Below are 18224 nucleotides of genomic sequence, written 5' to 3' on the forward strand. Positions count from 1 at the left end.
TCTTCGGCCATGGACCTGGTGATGGTCACCTCTGCATTGGGGCGTTCGTTACCGGGTGAAGTGTGGCTGAGGGGGTAACGAGTCCTGGGGGGGTGCTGCTGCCGGACCCCAGCCTGCCCCTGACTGCTGCCTTCCTGGCCAGGCTCGGCCTCGCAGTACGTGCCCACAGTGCGCAACGGCCGTGAGGTGGTGGACTCCATGACGTCGTCCTTGTGAAGGACGGGGAGGCCAGGTCGTGGTGCTGCTGCTCCTGCCTGCGGCTGCACTGCACCCCGGCTCCCTCCCCAGGGAGAGCAGCGCCCGCGGCACCGCCCGCTCAGGGGCCAGAGGCAGCCGGGAGGCTCGGCCCCCGCCCCAGCACGAGCTACACGTCCCACGCGCTGGGTCATGGTACGTTGTCACCCTTCCTTTGCACTGAGCCACGTTACACATCCCTTGTCCCCTGCCCTGAGCCCTGGTGCACTACCCCCTGTCCCTGCACCCAGCCATGGTGAACATCCCCAGTCCTTTGCACTGAGCCGTGGTGCACGACCCTGTTGTCACCTGCACCGAGCCATGGTGCGTGTCCCCCCGTCTCTTGCACTGAGCCGTGGTGCACGTCCCCTGCGTCACCTGCACTGAGCCGTTCTGCACATTCCCCCATCCCCTGCGCTGAGCCCTGGTACGTGTCCCCCTGTCCCTTGCACCAAGCCACGGTCCGTCCACGTCCCCGTCCCTTGCACTGAGCTGAGGTGCACATCATCCCCTCCATCCCCTGCCCCGAGCCACGGTGAACGTGCCCCCCGTCCCTTGCACTGAGCCGCAGTGCACAGACCCCGGCCCTTGAACTGCACTGTGGTACACGTTCCCCACCCCTGCACCAGCTGTGGTGCAAGCCCCTTGCCCCAAGCCGCCGTGCACAACCCGACTCCCTCTTGCTGAGCCACACCAAGTCACGCCCCGCTTGCCCCGAGCCACGCCGAGCCCTGCCCCAGCACCCACTGCCCTCGCCCTATCGCCCACCCCGATTTCCTGGTGTGGGGCCTTTCATGTCCCCCTTGTGCCAAGCCGTGTCCCACGTCCCCCCTCCCTGGGCCAGCAGAGACACCCCCCCCCAGGCCCTTTGCACATTTTCACCTTTTCCTCCTCGTTTTCGGCCCCGGGAAAGCCGCCGAGCGCTGCCAGGCTGGGCCCAAGCCCCCTCCGTCCCCCCGCTCGCTGTGCATAGTGCTTCTCACCCCTTCGTGGGAGACAGGGCAGAGGAGCGGGGCTCAATGCTCGCTGCCCCCCCGGCCCCTGCAGAGCCCGGGGGGTCCGGCGGGGGCTGAGGGCAAGTAACAGGACCCAGGTATTTGAGCCCAACCAAGTTTTTAAGAGTAGATTTTTTCCGTGAGCAAGAGCGTGATTTTTTTTTTTTTTTAATTTATGTGAATAAAGTGGTCTTGGTTTTGTTTGTTTTTGTTTTTTAAATGGACTCTGCCACAGCTCCTGTCCATCCGAACCTGAGGGAAGGGGGCAGACCCTCGCAGAGGGCAGAGCCACAGCACGATATGGGGGCCAGCAGGGGTGGGGGGGCCACGCGACACCCCCCACTCGTGCCCTGCCGGCCCCAGGAGGGTGGTCGCATGAAGGACGTGGGACGCAGCTCCGGCGGCTCCGGGGCCAGGGGGCTAGGAGCTGTCGGGGGCTTCGGGGCTGGGGGCTGCAGCCCTCCGCTTCAGGGGGATGATGCAGATGCTGTTTTTGGCTTCTTTGACTCTCCACCACCGGCCGAGCCTATAGATGAGAGAGATGGGGGTCACCCTCGGCCGGGCCGCAGCGGAGAGGGGGCTGCCCCTGGGCAGTGGCAGGGAGTGGGGACGGTACCGGTGCTCCTGTCCAAGGCCGGCCACCAGGAAGTCGCCGCCTGCGGAGAACTTGAGGCTGTTGACAAAACCCACCTGGAGGGGACAGGGCAGGGTGAGGGGCTCCCGCAGTCTCCTCCTGCCGCCCAGGGAGGGGAGCCCCCACCAAGAGACGCCCCCAGCCCAGCTCCAGCATCCCCAACCTCCCCATCCGTACCAAGGGGATGTCGCAGAGGGGCTCCAGCTTCCGAAATCCCTCACCACACTTCCAGAGCTTCACGCTGGCACTGTGGGAGCCTGGGGCAGAGAGAGGAGACTCCTGCTATGCATCCTGACCCAGGGAAGGGAGCAGGACAGCCCCCCCAAACCCCTGCTCCAAAGCGGCTGCCACACACCTGTAGCCAGGAGGTCACTGTTGCGCAGAGCGGCCACTGCGGAGATCCAGTACGGCTGCTGCAGGCCCTGGGAGTCCTGCATGCCGTGCGCCTGCCGGGCCAGCGCCAGTGGCTTCTTCTTCGTCAGCCCCCACAGGGCTACGGACCTGCCAGGGCGGGGAGGGGTGAGGGGGCTGCGGGGGGCACCGCCTGCCCACCCCGGGCACCAGCCAGCCCCGCGCTCACCCGTCATCAGCGCCCGACACCATGTGCTCCTCGTTGATCAGCTGGATACAGTCGATGGAGCCCCTACGGAGAGAACAGGCAACTACCAGCAGTTCCGAGCGTGCTTTGGGATTCCATTTAGGAAGCAAGGGCTCACCAGGGCGTCAGTGTCCCCAGAGCGCCAGCAGGCTCCTGGTGACACTTGGCACCCTCACACCGCTGCCCCAGCTGGACCCGCCTGCCCGCAGGCCCCTCTCCCGCCCCAGACCTACTGGTGCCCGTAAAACACAAGCTGTGACTCCTCGGGGATCTTCCAGAGCCGCACGGTGCCGTCCCGTCCCCCCGCCGTCACACAGCAGTCCCGGCTCAGGCTGTCCAGCCCTGTGATGACGTCCTGGTGCCCGAAACTGGAGGGAGAGGTGGCAAAGAGCTGCGGCGGGCACGGCCCTCCGCCACAGCGCCTGCCCCCGGCGAGGGGGGTCAGCGGGGTGTCCCCTCCCACGTCTTACAGGGTCTCCATGTATGCATTCTCCGCCACGTTCCAGACCTTGATGCAGCGGTCACGGGAGGCGCTGTACAGCTGGTACGTGTCTTTCCGGAAGGACAGGCCCTGCGGATGGACAGACAGATGTCCGTCTGGGGGGGCAGCGGTGAGGGGCACCAGGGAGGATGGCGCTGCCTGGCCCCACAGGCGTCACAGCTGATGCCCCTGACTCACCGAGACGGCATTGCGGTGCCCGGTGAAGATGTGCAGGCGCTTGCAGCTGGCTGCATCCCAGATCACGATCATCTTGTTCCTGTCTCCCGTAGCCTGGCAGAACACAGGGGATACCCGAGACCTACTCCTCGGGGACCTGCGGCCCGTGCCAGCCTCTGCTCCCACCCCATGTGCTTTGGGGGGTCCCAGGGACCCATTCTTGACTCCGGTGGAGGCAGGGGCTGCTTTAACCCAGCAAAGTATACCTGGGCATGAGATACGGCTCCCCAGGACCCCGGGAGGAGATGCACTCCCCACCACCACCTCTCCGCCCCACATGGCAGCGCCAGCATCCCTCTCCCGTACCAGGTACTTGCCATCCGATGAGATGGCCATGCAGAGGACATGCGACGCGTGCCCCATGTGCCGCTCCCCAGTGCCCTTCTTCCCCCCAGGCACAACGCAGAGCCTCTTCCCGCTCTCCACCTCCCCTACGGGAAAGGCACCACCGTCACCCCCTGGGAGCCTCCCACCGCTCCGGAAAGCATCAGTGAGCCTCCCACAGAGCCCAAAACGATGCATGTGCACATCCCCAGAGGGGCCAGGGGCCAAGCCACCTCCACAGGCACCCACGGTCCTGCTGCTGCAGGGTCCCCGCAGGGTTCAGGCTGGGGGAACAGCCCGTCGTGGCCCCAGGGGAACACTTGCATTTGATGAGGGAGCCGTCCTTGGAAGCAGAAAAGATGAACCTGTCATCCGGAGAGATGACCAGGCAGGTGATGGGCAGCTGGTGCGCCCGCAGCATGCGGATGCTGGCTGGATCCAGAGGCTGCACCTGCAGGGAGAGCGGGATGTGAGCTGGGCTGCCCCCGTCCCTTCCCCAGGCTTGGGAGCACCCGAGCACAGCACCCTTCCTTCTCCAGGGCGCCAGCAGCCGGCACGCCGGGCGGGAGAAGGGCTGTGGTCCCATAGCTGGCATGGCAAGTCGGGGTACCAGCTGTGGCCATGCCTGAGTGTCCCCAAAGCCGGCACTTACAGTCCGGCAGCCCCCCAGCACTGGGCACTTACGTCTTTGGCGATGAGGCGCTGCAGCCGGCCCTTCGGCTCGAGCTGGGGAAGAAGCAGGAGGCTCAGCAGAGGCAGCCCCAGCCCCGCGGGAGGGGGACAGAGCCCGCCGGCGCCACCGGGACCAAGGGGACGCGCCCCGCTCCCTGCTCACCACGTCCTCCTTCAGCCGGTCACCGATGAGATCTGCGGGCGTCTCTTCCTCCTCTGCCGCCGCCCGCTCCTCCTCTGCGGTGGACACGGGGCATGAGGGCCAGGCTCAGCACCGGGGGCTGCCCGCCTCTCTGCCCCGCCGGGGCACCGGCGCCAGGGGCCAGGTGGGGCTCACCGTACTGGCGGAGCTGCTCCAGGTACAGCTTGGCCATGCGCAGCTTCTTCTCCTGCGGCATCTCCTCTACCTCCTCCTCCGCCGCCGCCCCAACAACGGGCTGCGGGGACAGGCGTGAGCACCGCCACCGGCACCCCCACCGGTACCGCCATCCCCCCCGGCGCAGCCCTTACCTCTCCGGCTTGGAGTCGCTGGACACCTCCTCGCCGCCACCCGCGGCCTCCCCTCGGCGCCCGGGACCTGCGGGAAGGGGACAGGCGCGGCAACACCCGCCGGAGCGACCCCGCCGGGGCAGTGCCTCTCGCCCCCCTCCCTCTCCCCGGCCCGGCCCTCACCGCCGCCCACGGCCGCCGCCGCCCCGGCACCCCCCACTCACCGAGACGGTGTGGCGGTGATGGCGTACCCAAATCATCATCAGCTTGTTCTGCCCCTCAGGGCCTCTGGTCCCATCGCACGTCCTTTGGGGGGTCCCAGGGACCCGTCCTTGGCTGTGCCGCGGCCGTGGCTCTGCCTGGGGCGGGTGCCGGGGGGCCTGTCCCGGCGATGCTCTCAAGAGCTAAAATCTGCTCTTGTGCTGAAACTTCATTTTGCGCTGCCCTTCCTGCTGGGGACGCCGCTGGAGCCAGAGCATCGGTGGCTTTGTAGCTCCCGGGCTCGGCCACATCAGCCCAAGGCAGCGCAGGCTCCTCCGATGGTGGGAGGCAGAAAAAGTGATTTACCCCAGTGTGGCCCGGGGGAGGGAAGGCTTCAGCTTCAACTTCGGCTTCGGCTTCGGCTTCGGCTCTGGCTTGGGCTTCTCCTCCCCTCTGTTTCGCCGCCCAGCAGAGAAGCTGGTGCTTTGTGGCAAAGACGAAGCGCGTGGACAGGTCTTGCCCTGGACCGCTGGAAGGAGCGGCTGTCCTGCTGCTCTCCGGAGGATGCCGGCTCCTCGGGGGCTGAGGGCTCTTCTTTCCTGTTAGACGCTGGAAGAGCAGATACCCCGGCCTGCAGAGCGTCCTAGGGCTGGGGCTGCTGCTTTGTCTCTGCCCAAGCAGAGTCCTCGCTGGGGGCCGAGTGCCACCTCATCCACGCCCTCGGCAGCTGTAAGCTCAGCTGTTGTAGGTTAAACCCCGACTTCAGCCTTCCGCATTGCAGGATGAGGTCCGTCTGAGTCGCCAGGGAGGAGGCCATGGGGCTGGCATCTTTCTTTGCGCCCTGAAGGACTGCAGGCGCAAAGCAGCAGAGGTGAGGTGACAGCCCTCTGTCCCCTCCAGGCAGGGCACGTTGCAGCCCGTGATTCGCAGGGCCAGGAGGGAGCCAGGGGGCAAGTGGCTCGGCTGGAGGCTGCTGGTCAGGAATAGCCCCCTCCAGAAACAGCCCCCCTCCCCACAGACCCGCTGGGAGCAGAGTCCCCCTCGCCCAGGGTGGGGGAGCTCCGTGCTGGGGTCCTGCCTCCTCCCCGCTGCCCTCACTCACCCTCTCTGATGTACGCCATCTCCTCACGCATATCCGCCTGCCGTCCCATGAGCCCTGGGGGGACGCAGCGTGTTGGGGACCCTGCTGCCTGTCAGGAACCCCGCTTGCCCATCGGGGACCCCGCCACCCAGCCCGCCTGGCTGCACAGCTCCCCGGGGAGGGCTGACCCCGGGGTGCAGCATCGGGGAGAGGATGGATGGGCCTGTTTCCAGCCCCACCTGCGCAGGCAGGGGTGAGAGGGGGTGAAGGGGTGCCCCACAGGTTCTGCCCCGGGACACGGGGACCCTGAGAGAGGAAGGGACCCCGGAGCTCATGGCTCACCGATGAACCTGACAGCCTCCTGCCGCAGGGGCTCCTGCGGGCTCCGCAGGTAAGGCTGGCTCTGGCGCAGGTAGTCCTTGGCCTTCCTCCTCTTCCTGGCCAGCTGGAGAGAGGAGAAGGGCGCAGGCTTGGCATAGAGCTGCCCCCCAGTTGGCCCGTCCCCCCACCCAGGGCTACCCTCCTTCCCCCCAGCACCACATTCCCAGCTTCCTGCCATGTGGCATCGGGGTTCAGAGGGAGCAGAGGGCTCCCCAGGGATGCTGGGGTGCCATCCTGGTGGCAGGGTCCCCTTTGGGGACCTTTGGGGACCCCAGGGGAGAGGACAGCAGGGAGCAGAGCCTGCTCCGGGAGGCTCCGTGCTGCTAGAGGGGCACAGCCCTCTGTCCCCCGCACTGGGCATGGGGCAGGGTTCGTCCAGGTCGGATCCCGGGGGCACTGGGGCTGCGCTTACCAGGCACTCGCTCATCCTCCATGCCTGCGCGATCTCGGCCAGCTGCGCCAGCTGCCTCCACTTCAGGAACTGGCCAGCGCTGCGGAGGGCTTCAAGGGAGGCCTGGTGAGCAGCAGAGAGATGCCACCACCGCCAGTCGGGTCACAGGACCCTGTGTCCCCCCTCTTGGCAGGGCTCAGAGCCTATCCCTGCCCATGCAGGAAAGACACAGCAGCGGGGGACTGATGCTGCCACCAGGTTCAGCACCCCAGGGTGCTGAAGATAAGTGCAGCCACCCTCTCTGGCTGGAAGCCTGTTGGGGCTTCAAGCTTTTGGCCCCAGGATGCTGCGGAGCCATAACCCAGTCTCTGAGGCTGCAGGGACCGATGCCAGGGGCTGTGTGGAGGGAGCTGGGTGGGAAAGGGACCCACCTCCCCATCCATCCAGGTAGCAGGAGGTAAAAGACAGCAGTGGGCAGGGAGGTGGGCCCTGCCTGGTCCTAGGCACTCAGCAAGCTAAACCTCATGGTGACACACATTTGAAGGGTCCAGTGCCCTGCCCAAAGGACCGGTCAGGTTGGGATCCCACCTTAGCCACACTCTTGTCCTGGTCGTGCAGGTGAAAGAGCAGCGGCAGTACGCTGTCCCACACCTCCTTCTTCATCCTCTTCTTTTCGGCACCCACCACGAGCCCCATCGTGGTTTGGAAGAGACGGATGGAGAGCTCCCGCACGGTGCCTGACTCCTGGGGGAGGAGGGGAGGAGGACCTCAGCCCCAAGCCCATGGCGTGCAAGGGGCTGACATGGAGATGGATGTCCCCAAACCAGTGGCAGGCAACCCCGTTCCAAAAGGGAGTGAGCTGCGGCATGCAGGTCTGCTCAGGGGGGCTGGGGTCCCCGGGGCTGGGGTCCGGAGAGGGAGACCCTGCGGAGGGCTGGGGGATGCTGCCAGGGCAGGGTGCGCATTGGTGGGGCTCAGCACACCTGCTGCCCTCCTGCCACCACCGTCCCCACCGCGGCAGGGAGGCCGAGCCGGGGTGAGTCCATGCCAGGGGCTTGGGACGCAGCACGGAGTGACCGAGGGCAGCGATGGGGTCTGGGGGCTGTGGGGCCAAGCGTCCCCCTGCAGAGCACGGGGCTGCAGTGGGAGGCGTGAAGGGAGGTGTCGGGTGAAGGGGGCATGGAGCTGTCCCCCAGCCTTACGTTGTTGAAGAGTGGCTGGAGCTTGCCAGCTAGTGCCAGGGCGGTGAGGCTGGGCATCTTCCCCTCCAGCAGCTGGAGCACGTTGCTGAGCACGGACAGGGCCAGGGCGCTGGCATCGCTGTCAGCATCCTGCAGCTGCTCCATGATGTGTGGCAGCAGGACAAGGGTTCTCTTTGCCTGTGTGAGACATGCCACCTCCTTTTTGTAAAGCAGCGACCAATCGCAGGGGTGAAAACCCTCTCCGCCAACACTGGCCTCCCCGCTGGCTTCTCAGCAGGCAGCGTGGGTTACGAGGGCAAGGTCCCAGCAGACAGGGCTTACCGGCATGGCCATGGCAAGACCAGGGCGCAGAGGGGGAGGACAGGCAGCGCTGGCTCCTTGCCAGCCCTCGGCTGCCTCCTTCTCCACCAGACCCCTTGGGCAGGCTGGTGGGCGACCAGCACTGCCTGCAAAGCTGCCCAAGCTGCCAGCAGCCCCCACCACAGCCACTGCGTTTCACCCTGGGGCTCAGCACCCCCCGCTCAGGCTCTGCAGACCCCACGCTCAGGCTGGTCGCTCTGCTGCCAGCATCCCTGCCCGGACATGCTGGCAGAGGGAGCCCGGTCCCCTTGGCACTGCTGCCTCTCTCCTTGCACGGCACAGCCATGGGGCAGAGGGCCAGGGAGGCAGGACAGCTGGCTGCAGCCGGCACAGCTCCCGATGCCCAGAAAAGCCTAAGCTGCCGCATTACCCACTGCTCCAGCCTGGGCTGCTCTCCCGGCTGTCCCCTACTCACCGTGTCGGGCCTCTCGGTGAGCCTGAGGATGCCCCTGAGCACCAGGCTGGGCATCCCCAAGCATTGGCTCCGCAGATACATGGGGAAGATTTCCAGGGCACGGTCCAGCTCTTCACCGAGGTCGGTGCAGCCCAGCATCTGAAACACGTGCAGCGGAAGCTGGTGTGGTGCTGGCTCCAACCATCAGCTCAGGGCAAGGAGGCTGGGGCAAGACCAAACCCGGACAGAGGCGGCGGGGATTGCGGAGAGCCCCCGTGCCCCACACCACGCCGCCCTGGTTGCTCGCCTGCTCCTCCATGGTACCAGCCGGAGCCCACCCACCGCCCCAGCTCCCCCCCCAGCGGTGGGCATGGGCGAGCCGAGCGTTGGAGGCAGTTTGGAGCAGTGCCACCTCGAGGCTCACCTCGACGAGGAAGACCATGGCGATCATCTCCCAGGTGGGGTCCTCCACACTGAGGAGCTCTGCCAGATGGCAGAAGATGGTGGAGCGCAGGGGTCTTGGGGTCTTCATCATCTCCCTGGCAGGGGGAAGGAGGCACGGTCAGGCCTGAGACAGGCAGGCACATCTCTTTGGGGTTCGCACCAGTCTGGACATCACCAGTCTGCAGCACTTTCTCTGAGCAACGGGGACCCTGCTGCCATCAGCCCCAAGGGTGGGGGTGGCATGGGGTGCCCAGTCCCCGAGGAGCAGGGAGAAGGGGCTCTCACCTGGCCACAATCCGCACTCCCATGAGGTGGGTCTGGGCGCTGAGCAGGGTGTCCCAGCCACCCTGCGCCTCAATGGCCAGCACCTGGCTCTCAAAGCCCATGCTGCAGAGCAGCATTCTCATGGACTGCACCGCAGACCTGCTCAAGAAGAAATGCTCAGCTCCCACTGGGAGCCCTGGCTTGGCTCCAGGTGGCTGGCAAGGATGAGAGGGCAGGGATGCAGCACCTGATGGGAGTGAGCAGATCCTGTTGGTGCTCCTTCCAGAAGATGTGCACCTCCTGCAGCGTCAGCTCTGTGGTGAACGACACTTGGAAAAGCAGCACCAGGAAAAACTGGGGGAAAATCGCCTCCACCTGCTGCAGGCAGGTGGGCTGCAGGAGGATCTCGCCTATCGTCCTGGCTGCCTGCAGAAGACACCCAAACACCAAGATGTCCCTGCGCCCCTGGGGAGGTCAAGGCTTGGGGTGGGCAGGGAAGGGGAGCAGCGGCCCCGCACAGCTGAGAGCAGCCCCGGAGGTCAGCAACTCACAGCCAGGGAGCAGATGCGCGGGTGATCCTTAGGGGAGGTGGAGGTCTTGCGCAGCGACTGGTTCATCAGCATGCTGAGCAGCTCCTGCAGCACCTTCTTTGCAGCCTGGGGCTCGGACAGCATCGTCTTCCACATGGCCATGGCGACACTGCGGGAAACCAGGGCTCTGTCAGCGGGGACACCCCGGAGGATGGCCGGGCTGAAGTCCCTCAGGAGGGTCTTGGGGCCCCCCTCCCAGTGTGAGAGGAGCCCCAAAGAATGGTGGGCCCCGTACGGGGTGCACGTTGGGGAGCACTGCAGCAGGCTGGCCACCACTTCGCTGGGATGTTTGCCCATCAGCACCAGCAGGGCCCTGTCCAAGCTGTTGAGGGCTACCAGCGCCTTGATGGAGGGCAGGCTTCTGTAGATGGCCCACATGACGTTCAGCACCTGGAGGGCAGACATGGGTGGGAGTGGGGATGTCAGCAGGGCAAGCGTGGCCGTTTACCCAGCTCCCACTGGGAGGTGCTTCCGTTCCCGTTGCAGTACGCCGGCTTGAGACAGCATCAGTGCTGGCCAGGCGCAGAGCCGGGGGAGGAAAGGTCCCCCGCTGGGCTGGAGCATCGGCCATGCCACCCACGGGCTCCTCACCTGCCCTGCCTGGAAGGCAGGGTCTGCCACAAGGATGTCCACCATGTGGGCAGCCACACTGATGCTGTAGATGCTTGGGTCTCTGAAGCTCTCGATGGCCATGAGGATGATGTCTGCCTGGTCGGAGGGTCGGAGGTATTTCGTGAACATCTGTGAGATGAAGGAGAGGAGGGAAGATTTGTCACCCAGAGCGTCACCCAGAGCATCTCAGCTGTGGAGTGAGAGTGAGACGCAGAGTCAGGGTGCGCTGGGGAGGAGACCGACAGTGGGGGTCAGGGTCCCGTGGGGAACTGGAGCTCGCTGGGGGCCTTTGCCTAGCCCCTGCTCAGAAACAGCACGAGCTCCCATCATCCCCATGCATTGGGTGTCCCTTCACTCATGCCGACCCCCCTGGTCAGGGGCCGAAGGCACTTCTTACCAAGAAGATTTCGCTGGCACAGCCGTTTTGTGAAAGCTGCCAGGGCTGCTTCACTTGCCAGGCCTCCTGCAGCTGCCCTGTGTCATGCAGCCAGGGCCACCTGCCTGGGGAGGAGCAAAACCAGGGTTCTCAGAGCGAGGGTGCAGAGCTGGAGGTGCAGTCTGAGAGCATCGGGCTGAAAAGTCACTGGCAAAGAAAGAGGGCACCCAGACAGGTCTGGGGAGCAGAAACCAGGGAGGGTCCAGGGCTAGTGTGAGCAGGGGTGAGGGGAAATGGCTTTTCGGGCAGGCGGGTTGGATCAAGCTTTCTCTTGCCAAGGAGAGCGGCCCCTGGCTGCCCATGCCTCGGGGCACCCAGCCCGACACAGCTTCTCTTACTTCTCTGCTGCAGGACGAAGGTGTGCAGGTGACAGAGAGCTTCTGCAGCCTCGTGGCGGGTCCCCTGGTCCTTGCAGGTGCAGCAGAGGGTGAGGTGCCCCACCAGCTTCCCCAGCATCGCAAACCGATGTGTCTTGGAGCACTGATGTCTGACTGTGGCTTGTGCAAAGCAGGGGCAGAGCTGGGGGAAGAGAGGCAGCATGGGCACAAGGTGAGCCCCAGCTGCTCCCAGAGCAGCCAGGCAGCAGCCCAGAGCAGGGCAGCGCTGCCAGACGCAGGTTCCTGCCTGTGCCCGTGGCAGCCCTGCTCTGCCCTGGGAGAGAGCATGGACAGGACAGGGGCAGGGCAAAGACTCCTGCTCCTGACCTCCTGCTGACTGGGTGCCCAGCTTCCCCGGGAGGTGCTGGGGCTCAGGGCCACAGGGATGGGGGACTGGGGCTGCCCAGGCCAGGAGCTCCGTACCTGCAGCAGGGGGCAGGTGGTGATGAACTCGGCTAGCCTGGCAATCCGTGCCATGGCCCTCTCCTGCACTGCTGCCAGCTGGGAGTTGGTGAAGGACAGCAGGAGCTGGGAGGAGAAAAGCTGCTGATGTGCCAGGGAGGTGGCATGGCACAGCCCAGCCCAGCCAGGCTTGCGCCGGGGCAGTGCCCAGGATGGGGCACGTGTCCTTCTTGCCCCTCGCGGCAACTTGCTGCGGCCAGGCAGGTCGCCGCATCGCACTCCTGCTGCTGCGTCTGCTGCTTTCCACTCACTCCCACCTAAAAAAGTGCCTGCGCCCCCCACCCGAGGACCCCAAGGCTTTGGGATGACCACCTGCCTGGGGACCTGCAGTGCGGGCTCTGGGATATGGCCTGTGGTGAAGCTGGAAGGGGAAAGCCCCAGGGCTGGGCTCCCCTTGCCAGGCAGGCAGGCAGGTCCATCTGGGAGGGAGCGTTGGGCAGGATGGGCAGTGGGCAAGGCTGCAGGGGTGAGGCGGGCTGGGGCAGGAGGAGAAGGGTCTCTGGCAGCAGCCAGGAGGCAGCGGGCTGGGTGGGGGCACGGCAGGGAAGGAGGGATGTTCCCTGCCCCCCTCCTTGCACCAGGCACTGGGCAGGGGGCACTGCTCAACCCGGGGGTCACTGCCCGTGGCGACCCTGTGCCAAGGCCCGACCTGCAAGATCTTCTGCAGCTCCAGGATGCCGAGAGGGCCGGCGCTGCGTACCAGTGCCTGCAGCATGCTGTCCATCGCAGCCAGGGTCTGTGAGGCGGACAGAGTCTTGGGGGCAGCCCTGGAAGCCTCGGGGTGGGGGTGGGGGGGGGTGTCTGTGGCCCTGCGGTGCCCAGGAAGGGGCCTCGGGGTGGGGGAGGTCCCTGTGTTTCACCCTGTGGCGTACCTGGGAGTAGAGGAAAGCCGTGGGTCCCTGGCTGTCCTGCGGAGGCAGGTAGAAGATGCTGCAGAAGCAGATTTGGAGGAGGCTGCTGCTCTTCTCCTGCAGAAGCAGCCCCGCTTGGCTGTGGGGACAGAGAATTGCTCTTCAGATCCAGCAAGGAGGAAGCAGACCCCGGGGTTGGAGACCTGGGCTGATCCCCACACTGCAGGGGACATCTCAACCCCCCCATGACGCTGACACTCGCCTTTAGGGGGAAAACCCTGTGGCACCCCCTGCCCTGCTGTCTGCCTCCCTCGTGGACCCAGGGCTGGGGAAGCCCCCGACCTGGGATTGCCCAGCACCGGGAAGGCCAAGCTGGGGGCTGGGGCAGCTACCTCATGGAGCTGATGGCCAGCATGGCTTGCTGCCGCACCGCAGTGTCCAGGTGGTCAGCGGGCTCCTCTTGCAGCAGCACCTGTGGAGCACAGCAGGGTGGGACGGATCGGGATGGGCAGTCTCCCTTGGCCAGCAAGAGCCTGCGGGGCTGGCAGAGCCCAGGTGCCCCCGTCTTGGCACCCCCTCCCCACCCAGCACCCAGCGGTCCCAAGCCCTGTGGTGGGAAGGGCTGTGCCCATTACAGAGCCACAGGCTGGCCGAGAGACCTGCAAATGTCATCGGGTCCAAGCCTGGGCTCCAGCCGGGCCACCCAGGTGGCGTTGGAGCATCTACAAGGACAGAGACCCGGAGCAGTGCTCATCCACACCCCGCTGCCTGGCCGAGCCCTCTCCTGCCCCCAGGGCCATGCCACTGCACACTGCCCCTGCCTCAGCCTGGCTGGCAGCCCCTCACCTCAATGGTCTCCGCCACCTCCAGCTGGCAGAAGTAAAGCATGTCCCACATGGTGGAGTCCACTCTGGTAGTGCTGCAGATGGTGTGGACGGAGGCCAGAAACTGCAGCTTCTGGTCCTCTTGCTGCCAGCCGGGGAGGGGACAGATGGACAGACAGTGTCAGGGGGGAGAGAGAGAGCTGCGGGGTGGCCAGCACAGCCCCCAGCACCTTGTGAGCACGGGATGGGGTCAGAAAGATCGGCCAGGAGACAGGGGCGCCGCCTCGTAGAACTGGCCAAGGTTACCTTTGGTCTGCTCCGGAGGAAGGCTCGGATGATGCCCAGGGTATACGCTTCCTCCCTGGGCAGAGCCAAGGCAGAGTGGCATGAATCTGGCAGAGAGAGAGCAGGCAGGGCTGGGGGGCAGGCAGGGGGGAACACTCGAGCCCTCTGCCCAGCTCCCGGTGATGTCACCAGCCCTGGCTCAAGGCTGGGATGCTGGTGTCCCCTGTGTGCCCCAGGGGCAAAGGTGCGATGCTGGAGGGCAGCACGGGGAGGGGGCCCTGGCTTGCCCAGGTGAGGGACACGCTGGCACTGCGGGGCAGGGAGAGTCCCTGTCCCGGGATGCCATGAGAGGGCTGGCTCCCTGGCCACTGTGCCGTGGGAGCCCCGATGCCAGCCTGCCTGGGGGATGGGAGCCTGGGACAGGGCAGAGCAGGGTGGGCAGCCCCCTGCCTGCAGCGCCCACACACTCACCTGCCTGCAGCGGCTCAAGCTTACACATCTCACTGGGCTTTGGCCTGGAGCTGGGAGCTGGGGCAGCTCTGTCCTCCTCGGCCCGCCTAGGGTGGTCGGGGGGTCTCCCCGCCATCCTGCGGAAGGAAGGGAGGGAGGCAAGGGGTGAGAAGGACCCTGCGCCCCCTGGGGCTGCCCTGCCGGGGCAGTGGGGCAGAGGTGGCCGTGCTTGGGGGGCTCCTTGCTCCCACCCTGACCCAACACCGACACTGTAGGGGCAGGGCTGGGTGACACAGGGTGTCACAAAGGGCCCCAACGTCACCCCCCCCAGGGGGGCACCCCCGAAGTGCCCCCGTTCCCCCCCTCCGCAGGAGCCCTCCTTGCCCCAGGGGGACGGGACTGACTCCCTCTTCCTCCTCCTCCTCCTGCTGTGGGGCTGGCGTTCATCTCTGCCGGAGGCATCCCCCTTGTGGCAGGGACCCCTCTGTCCCCGTCCCCTCGCTCCCGGGGCCTGCTGCCACCCCCACCTGCGGCCGGGCTGAGCGGGGGCGCAGCCCCCAGCCCCTCAGGCACACCGAGGCTTTTCCTTCTTCCACACGAGGCCCGGGACGAGGCCCGCGGGGGTCGCTCCTCTCTCCCCAAAGCCGCGGGCACACAGGCAAGCCCGACGCCCTCCCGCAACTGCTGGGGATGTCGCGGTCCCCCGGTTACGGTTGCCATGGTGCGTGGCAGGGTTCCACCAGCCCCCGGTTGGCCGCGGGGGGGGCGGGGGGAGGGCAGAACCCCCCCCCGCTCCCCTCGCCGGGGCCCACGGCCCCAGCCCGGCCGTACGAGGGCAAGCGGGGTCCCGGCCCCGGGCGCTGAGGGGCGGCGGTGCCCCGAGGTCGGGACGGGCGGGACGGGGCCGGGGGGAGAGGGAAGGGGAAAAGGGGAAGGGGAGAGGGGTGCGGTGATGGGTCAGTGCTGGGGTCAATGGTGGGGTCAGTGGTAAGTCAGTGATGGGTCAGTTTTGGGGTCAATGATGGGATCAGTGATGGGATCAAAGATGGGTCAATTTTGCGGTTCGTGATGGGTCAGTGATGGCTCAGTTTTGGGGTCAGTGATGGGGTCGATGGGGTCAGTGATGGGCCCAATGGGTCAGTTTTGGGGTCAGTGATGGGTCAGTTTTGGAGTCAATGATGGGGTCATTGATGGCTCAGTTATGGGGTCAGTGATGGGATCAAAGATGGGTCAGTTTTGGGATCAGTGATGGGGTCAGTGATGGCTCAGTTTTGGGGTCCGTGATGGGGTCAGTGATGGGGTGGGTGCTGTGTGTTTGGGAGGTGCAGCCATGGGGTGGGGGCAGTGATCAGCTGGGTGCTGCTGTTCAGGTAGCTCTGTCCTCCTCCTCCCAGGCCCGCCTAGGGTGGTCGGGGGGTCTCCCCGCCATCCTGCGGAAGGAAGGGAGGGAGGCAAGGGGTGAGAAGGACCCTGCGCCCCCTGGGGCTGCCCTGCCGGGGCGGTGGGGCAGAGGTGGCCGTGCTTGGGAGGCTCCTCGCTCCCCCCCTGTCCGGGAGCTGCTGGCAGCTGCCCAGAGAGCCAACGTGTCCTTCATGTGGGTGGCCAGTGATGGGTGGGGAGCCCTGGAGAGCGTGGTGGCTGGCAGTGAAGCAGTGGCGGAGGGAGCAATCACCATCGAGCTGGCAGCCTACCCCATTAAGGAGTTTGCTGCCTACTTCCGTAACCTCAACCCCTACAATAACAGCCGAAATCCCTGCTTTCGGGACTTTTGGGAGCAGAAGTTCAAGTGCAGCTTCCACACGCAGGACTGTAGCCGGTACTCCCTCAAGACAGGCAAGTTTGAGCCAGAGTCCAAGATCACGTTTGTGGTCAATGCGGTCTATGCCATGGCCCGCTCTCTCCACAACATGCACCAGGCGCTGTGCCCCAACGCCACCAAGCTCTGCGACGCCATGAAAGCCGTCAATGGCAAGAGGTTCTACAAGGACTTTATGCTCAATGTTAATTTTGATGGTGAGTCCAGAGATGGAGACAAGGGTTGGCTGCCTAACTGGAAAGGGATGGGTGGAGGGACGGGGAGGAGGAAGGAGACCCGTATTTGACCCAAAGCCCTCCGGTTCCTCCATCCTGCCCACACCTGGGGACCCGTGTGCTATGGGCTGTGGTTGTCCCAAGATGCCAACAGCTCACCATCACCCTTGGGAGGCAATCTAGGCCTTCTGTCCCCAGTGTGGAGAAGCTGGTGACCAACTCCATCCTGCTAGAGCTGGGTGGGACCGGCCCCACAGGAGCCCCTCCGGGAACGTCAGGCCTTGGAGACCTCACTTGGAAGCGCCATGATTTATTCACATTTCAGGGATTAAAGTGGAGGGAGAACCTTGATCAGGGACCTACATAGTTGGGGATGAATTAGAAGTGTGGCTGTGCTCTGTGACTTGGGCTGAGCCCAGCTACCCAGGTGTCACTGAGAGCCATGGAGGCTGAAAAATCCCGCTCTGTCCCTGCAGAGCTGGCTGGGGCTGCCGAGCATTTAGGCATGTGGGGAGATGATAGTTCTCAACCATTGCTTTCCTGCTCCTAATGTGTGCATAGGCAGCAATTATGAGAGTGAAGGCAGGGAACAGGTTGGACATTTGCCTGTGACCATGGTGGGATGTGACCCTTTGAAGGGGCCCTGCCTCCACGCCGGGAGCGAGCACTCTCCTGCCCCATGGCAGTCACCATCTCCCTTTCTTCTCCCTCCAGCTCCGTTCAGGCCAGCAGGCACCAAGAGTGTCGTTCGATTTGACCGCTACGGTGATGGCATCGGGCGCTACAACATCTTCAGCTATCACCACATGGACGGGCGGTATCGGTATCAGAAGGTGGGCTACTGGGCTGAGGGGCTCATCCTCAACAGCAGCCTCATCCCCTGGGCTGAGACCTCCATCCCCGTGTCCCAGTGCAGCGACCCCTGCAAGAAGAATGAGAGAAAGAGCATGCAGCCCGGAGACATATGCTGCTGGATCTGCATCCCCTGCCAGCCCTACGAGTACTTGCTGGATGAGTTCACCTGCATGGACTGCGGTCTCGGTTACTGGCCCAATGAGACCCTGAATGGCTGCTACGAGTTGCCCCAAGAGTGTATCCGCTGGAAAGACGCCTGGGCCATTGGTCCCGTCACTATCTCTTGCCTGGGTTTTATCTCCACCCTCTTTGTTTCTGGAGTCTTCGTGAAGAACAATGATGACACCCCCATCGTGAAGGCCTCAGGCCGGGAGCTCTGCTACATTCTCCTGACCGGGGTCCTCACGTGCTACAGCATGACCTTCATCTTCATCGCAAAGCCTTCCACCGAGGTGTGCACGCTCCGGCGTCTGGGGCTGGGCACGTCCTTCGCCGTCTGCTATTCGGCCCTCTTGACCAAGACGAATCGCATCGCCAGGATCTTCAGCGGGGTGAAGGAGGGGGTCCAGCGCCCCCGGTTCATAAGCCCCACGTCACAGGTGGTCATCTGCATGGCCCTTATCTCTTGCCAGCTGATCATCGTCATCATCTGGCTGCTGGTGGAGACCCCCGGCACAGGCAAGGAGACGGAGCCTGACAAGAGGTACATCGTCACCCTCAAGTGCAACAACTGCGATTCCAACATGCTCGTTTCGCTCACCTACAATGTCCTCTTGATGGTCCTCTGCACGGTCTATGCCTTCAAGACACGGAAATGCCCCGAAAACTCTAAAAGGGCTTGATCGGAGCGGTCCTGGTGACTTGGGCCCCGCAGGGTTTGTGGCTAGGAGATGCGCGGGCCTGGGCAAGGGTCTTCGGCCATGGACCTGGTGATGGTCACCTCTGCATTGGGGCGTTCGTTACCGGGTGAAGTGTGGCTGAGGGGGTAACGAGTCCTGGGGAGAAGGACTGCCCTTGGCAGACTGTTTGCTAGGGTGAGGATGGGAAATGCCCCTGAGACCTCCAGAGA

General features: G+C 65.1%; 2 protein-coding genes across 2 annotated transcripts; one reads left to right on the top strand and one right to left on the bottom strand.

The window, feature by feature from the left end:
• Nucleotides 1-1577: 1577 nt before the first annotated feature.
• LOC309594869 (U3 small nucleolar RNA-interacting protein 2-like) lies at nucleotides 1578-13607 on the bottom strand (the record flags this gene model as incomplete). Its single annotated transcript, XM_082321269.1, has 21 exons — nucleotides 1578-1755; nucleotides 1846-1919; nucleotides 2041-2120; nucleotides 2219-2364; nucleotides 2444-2542; nucleotides 2695-2829; nucleotides 2932-3032; nucleotides 3141-3233; nucleotides 3486-3610; nucleotides 3822-3954; nucleotides 4188-4229; nucleotides 4339-4412; nucleotides 4513-4612; nucleotides 5232-5464; nucleotides 6289-6391; nucleotides 8696-8833; nucleotides 9099-9157; nucleotides 10266-10362; nucleotides 10564-10713; nucleotides 11821-11898; nucleotides 13557-13607. The coding sequence occupies 21 exons, from the start codon at nucleotides 13605-13607 to the stop codon at nucleotides 1650-1652; spliced, it is 2217 nt and encodes a 738-aa protein (XP_082177395.1). The 3' UTR covers nucleotides 1578-1649.
• A 1634-nt stretch (nucleotides 13608-15241) lies between these two features.
• Nucleotides 15242-17997, top strand: LOC309594870 (metabotropic glutamate receptor 2-like; the record flags this gene model as incomplete). The annotated part of the gene is made up of 3 exons (XM_082321270.1): nucleotides 15242-15256; nucleotides 15826-16282; nucleotides 17015-17997. The coding sequence occupies 3 exons, from the start codon at nucleotides 15242-15244 to the stop codon at nucleotides 17995-17997; spliced, it is 1455 nt and encodes a 484-aa protein (XP_082177396.1).
• Nucleotides 17998-18224: the final 227 nt, after the last annotated feature.

Source organism: Platalea leucorodia (assembly GCF_965183815.1).
Source record: "Platalea leucorodia genome assembly, chromosome: 9".
Taxonomy (NCBI): Eukaryota; Metazoa; Chordata; class Aves; order Pelecaniformes; family Threskiornithidae; genus Platalea; species Platalea leucorodia.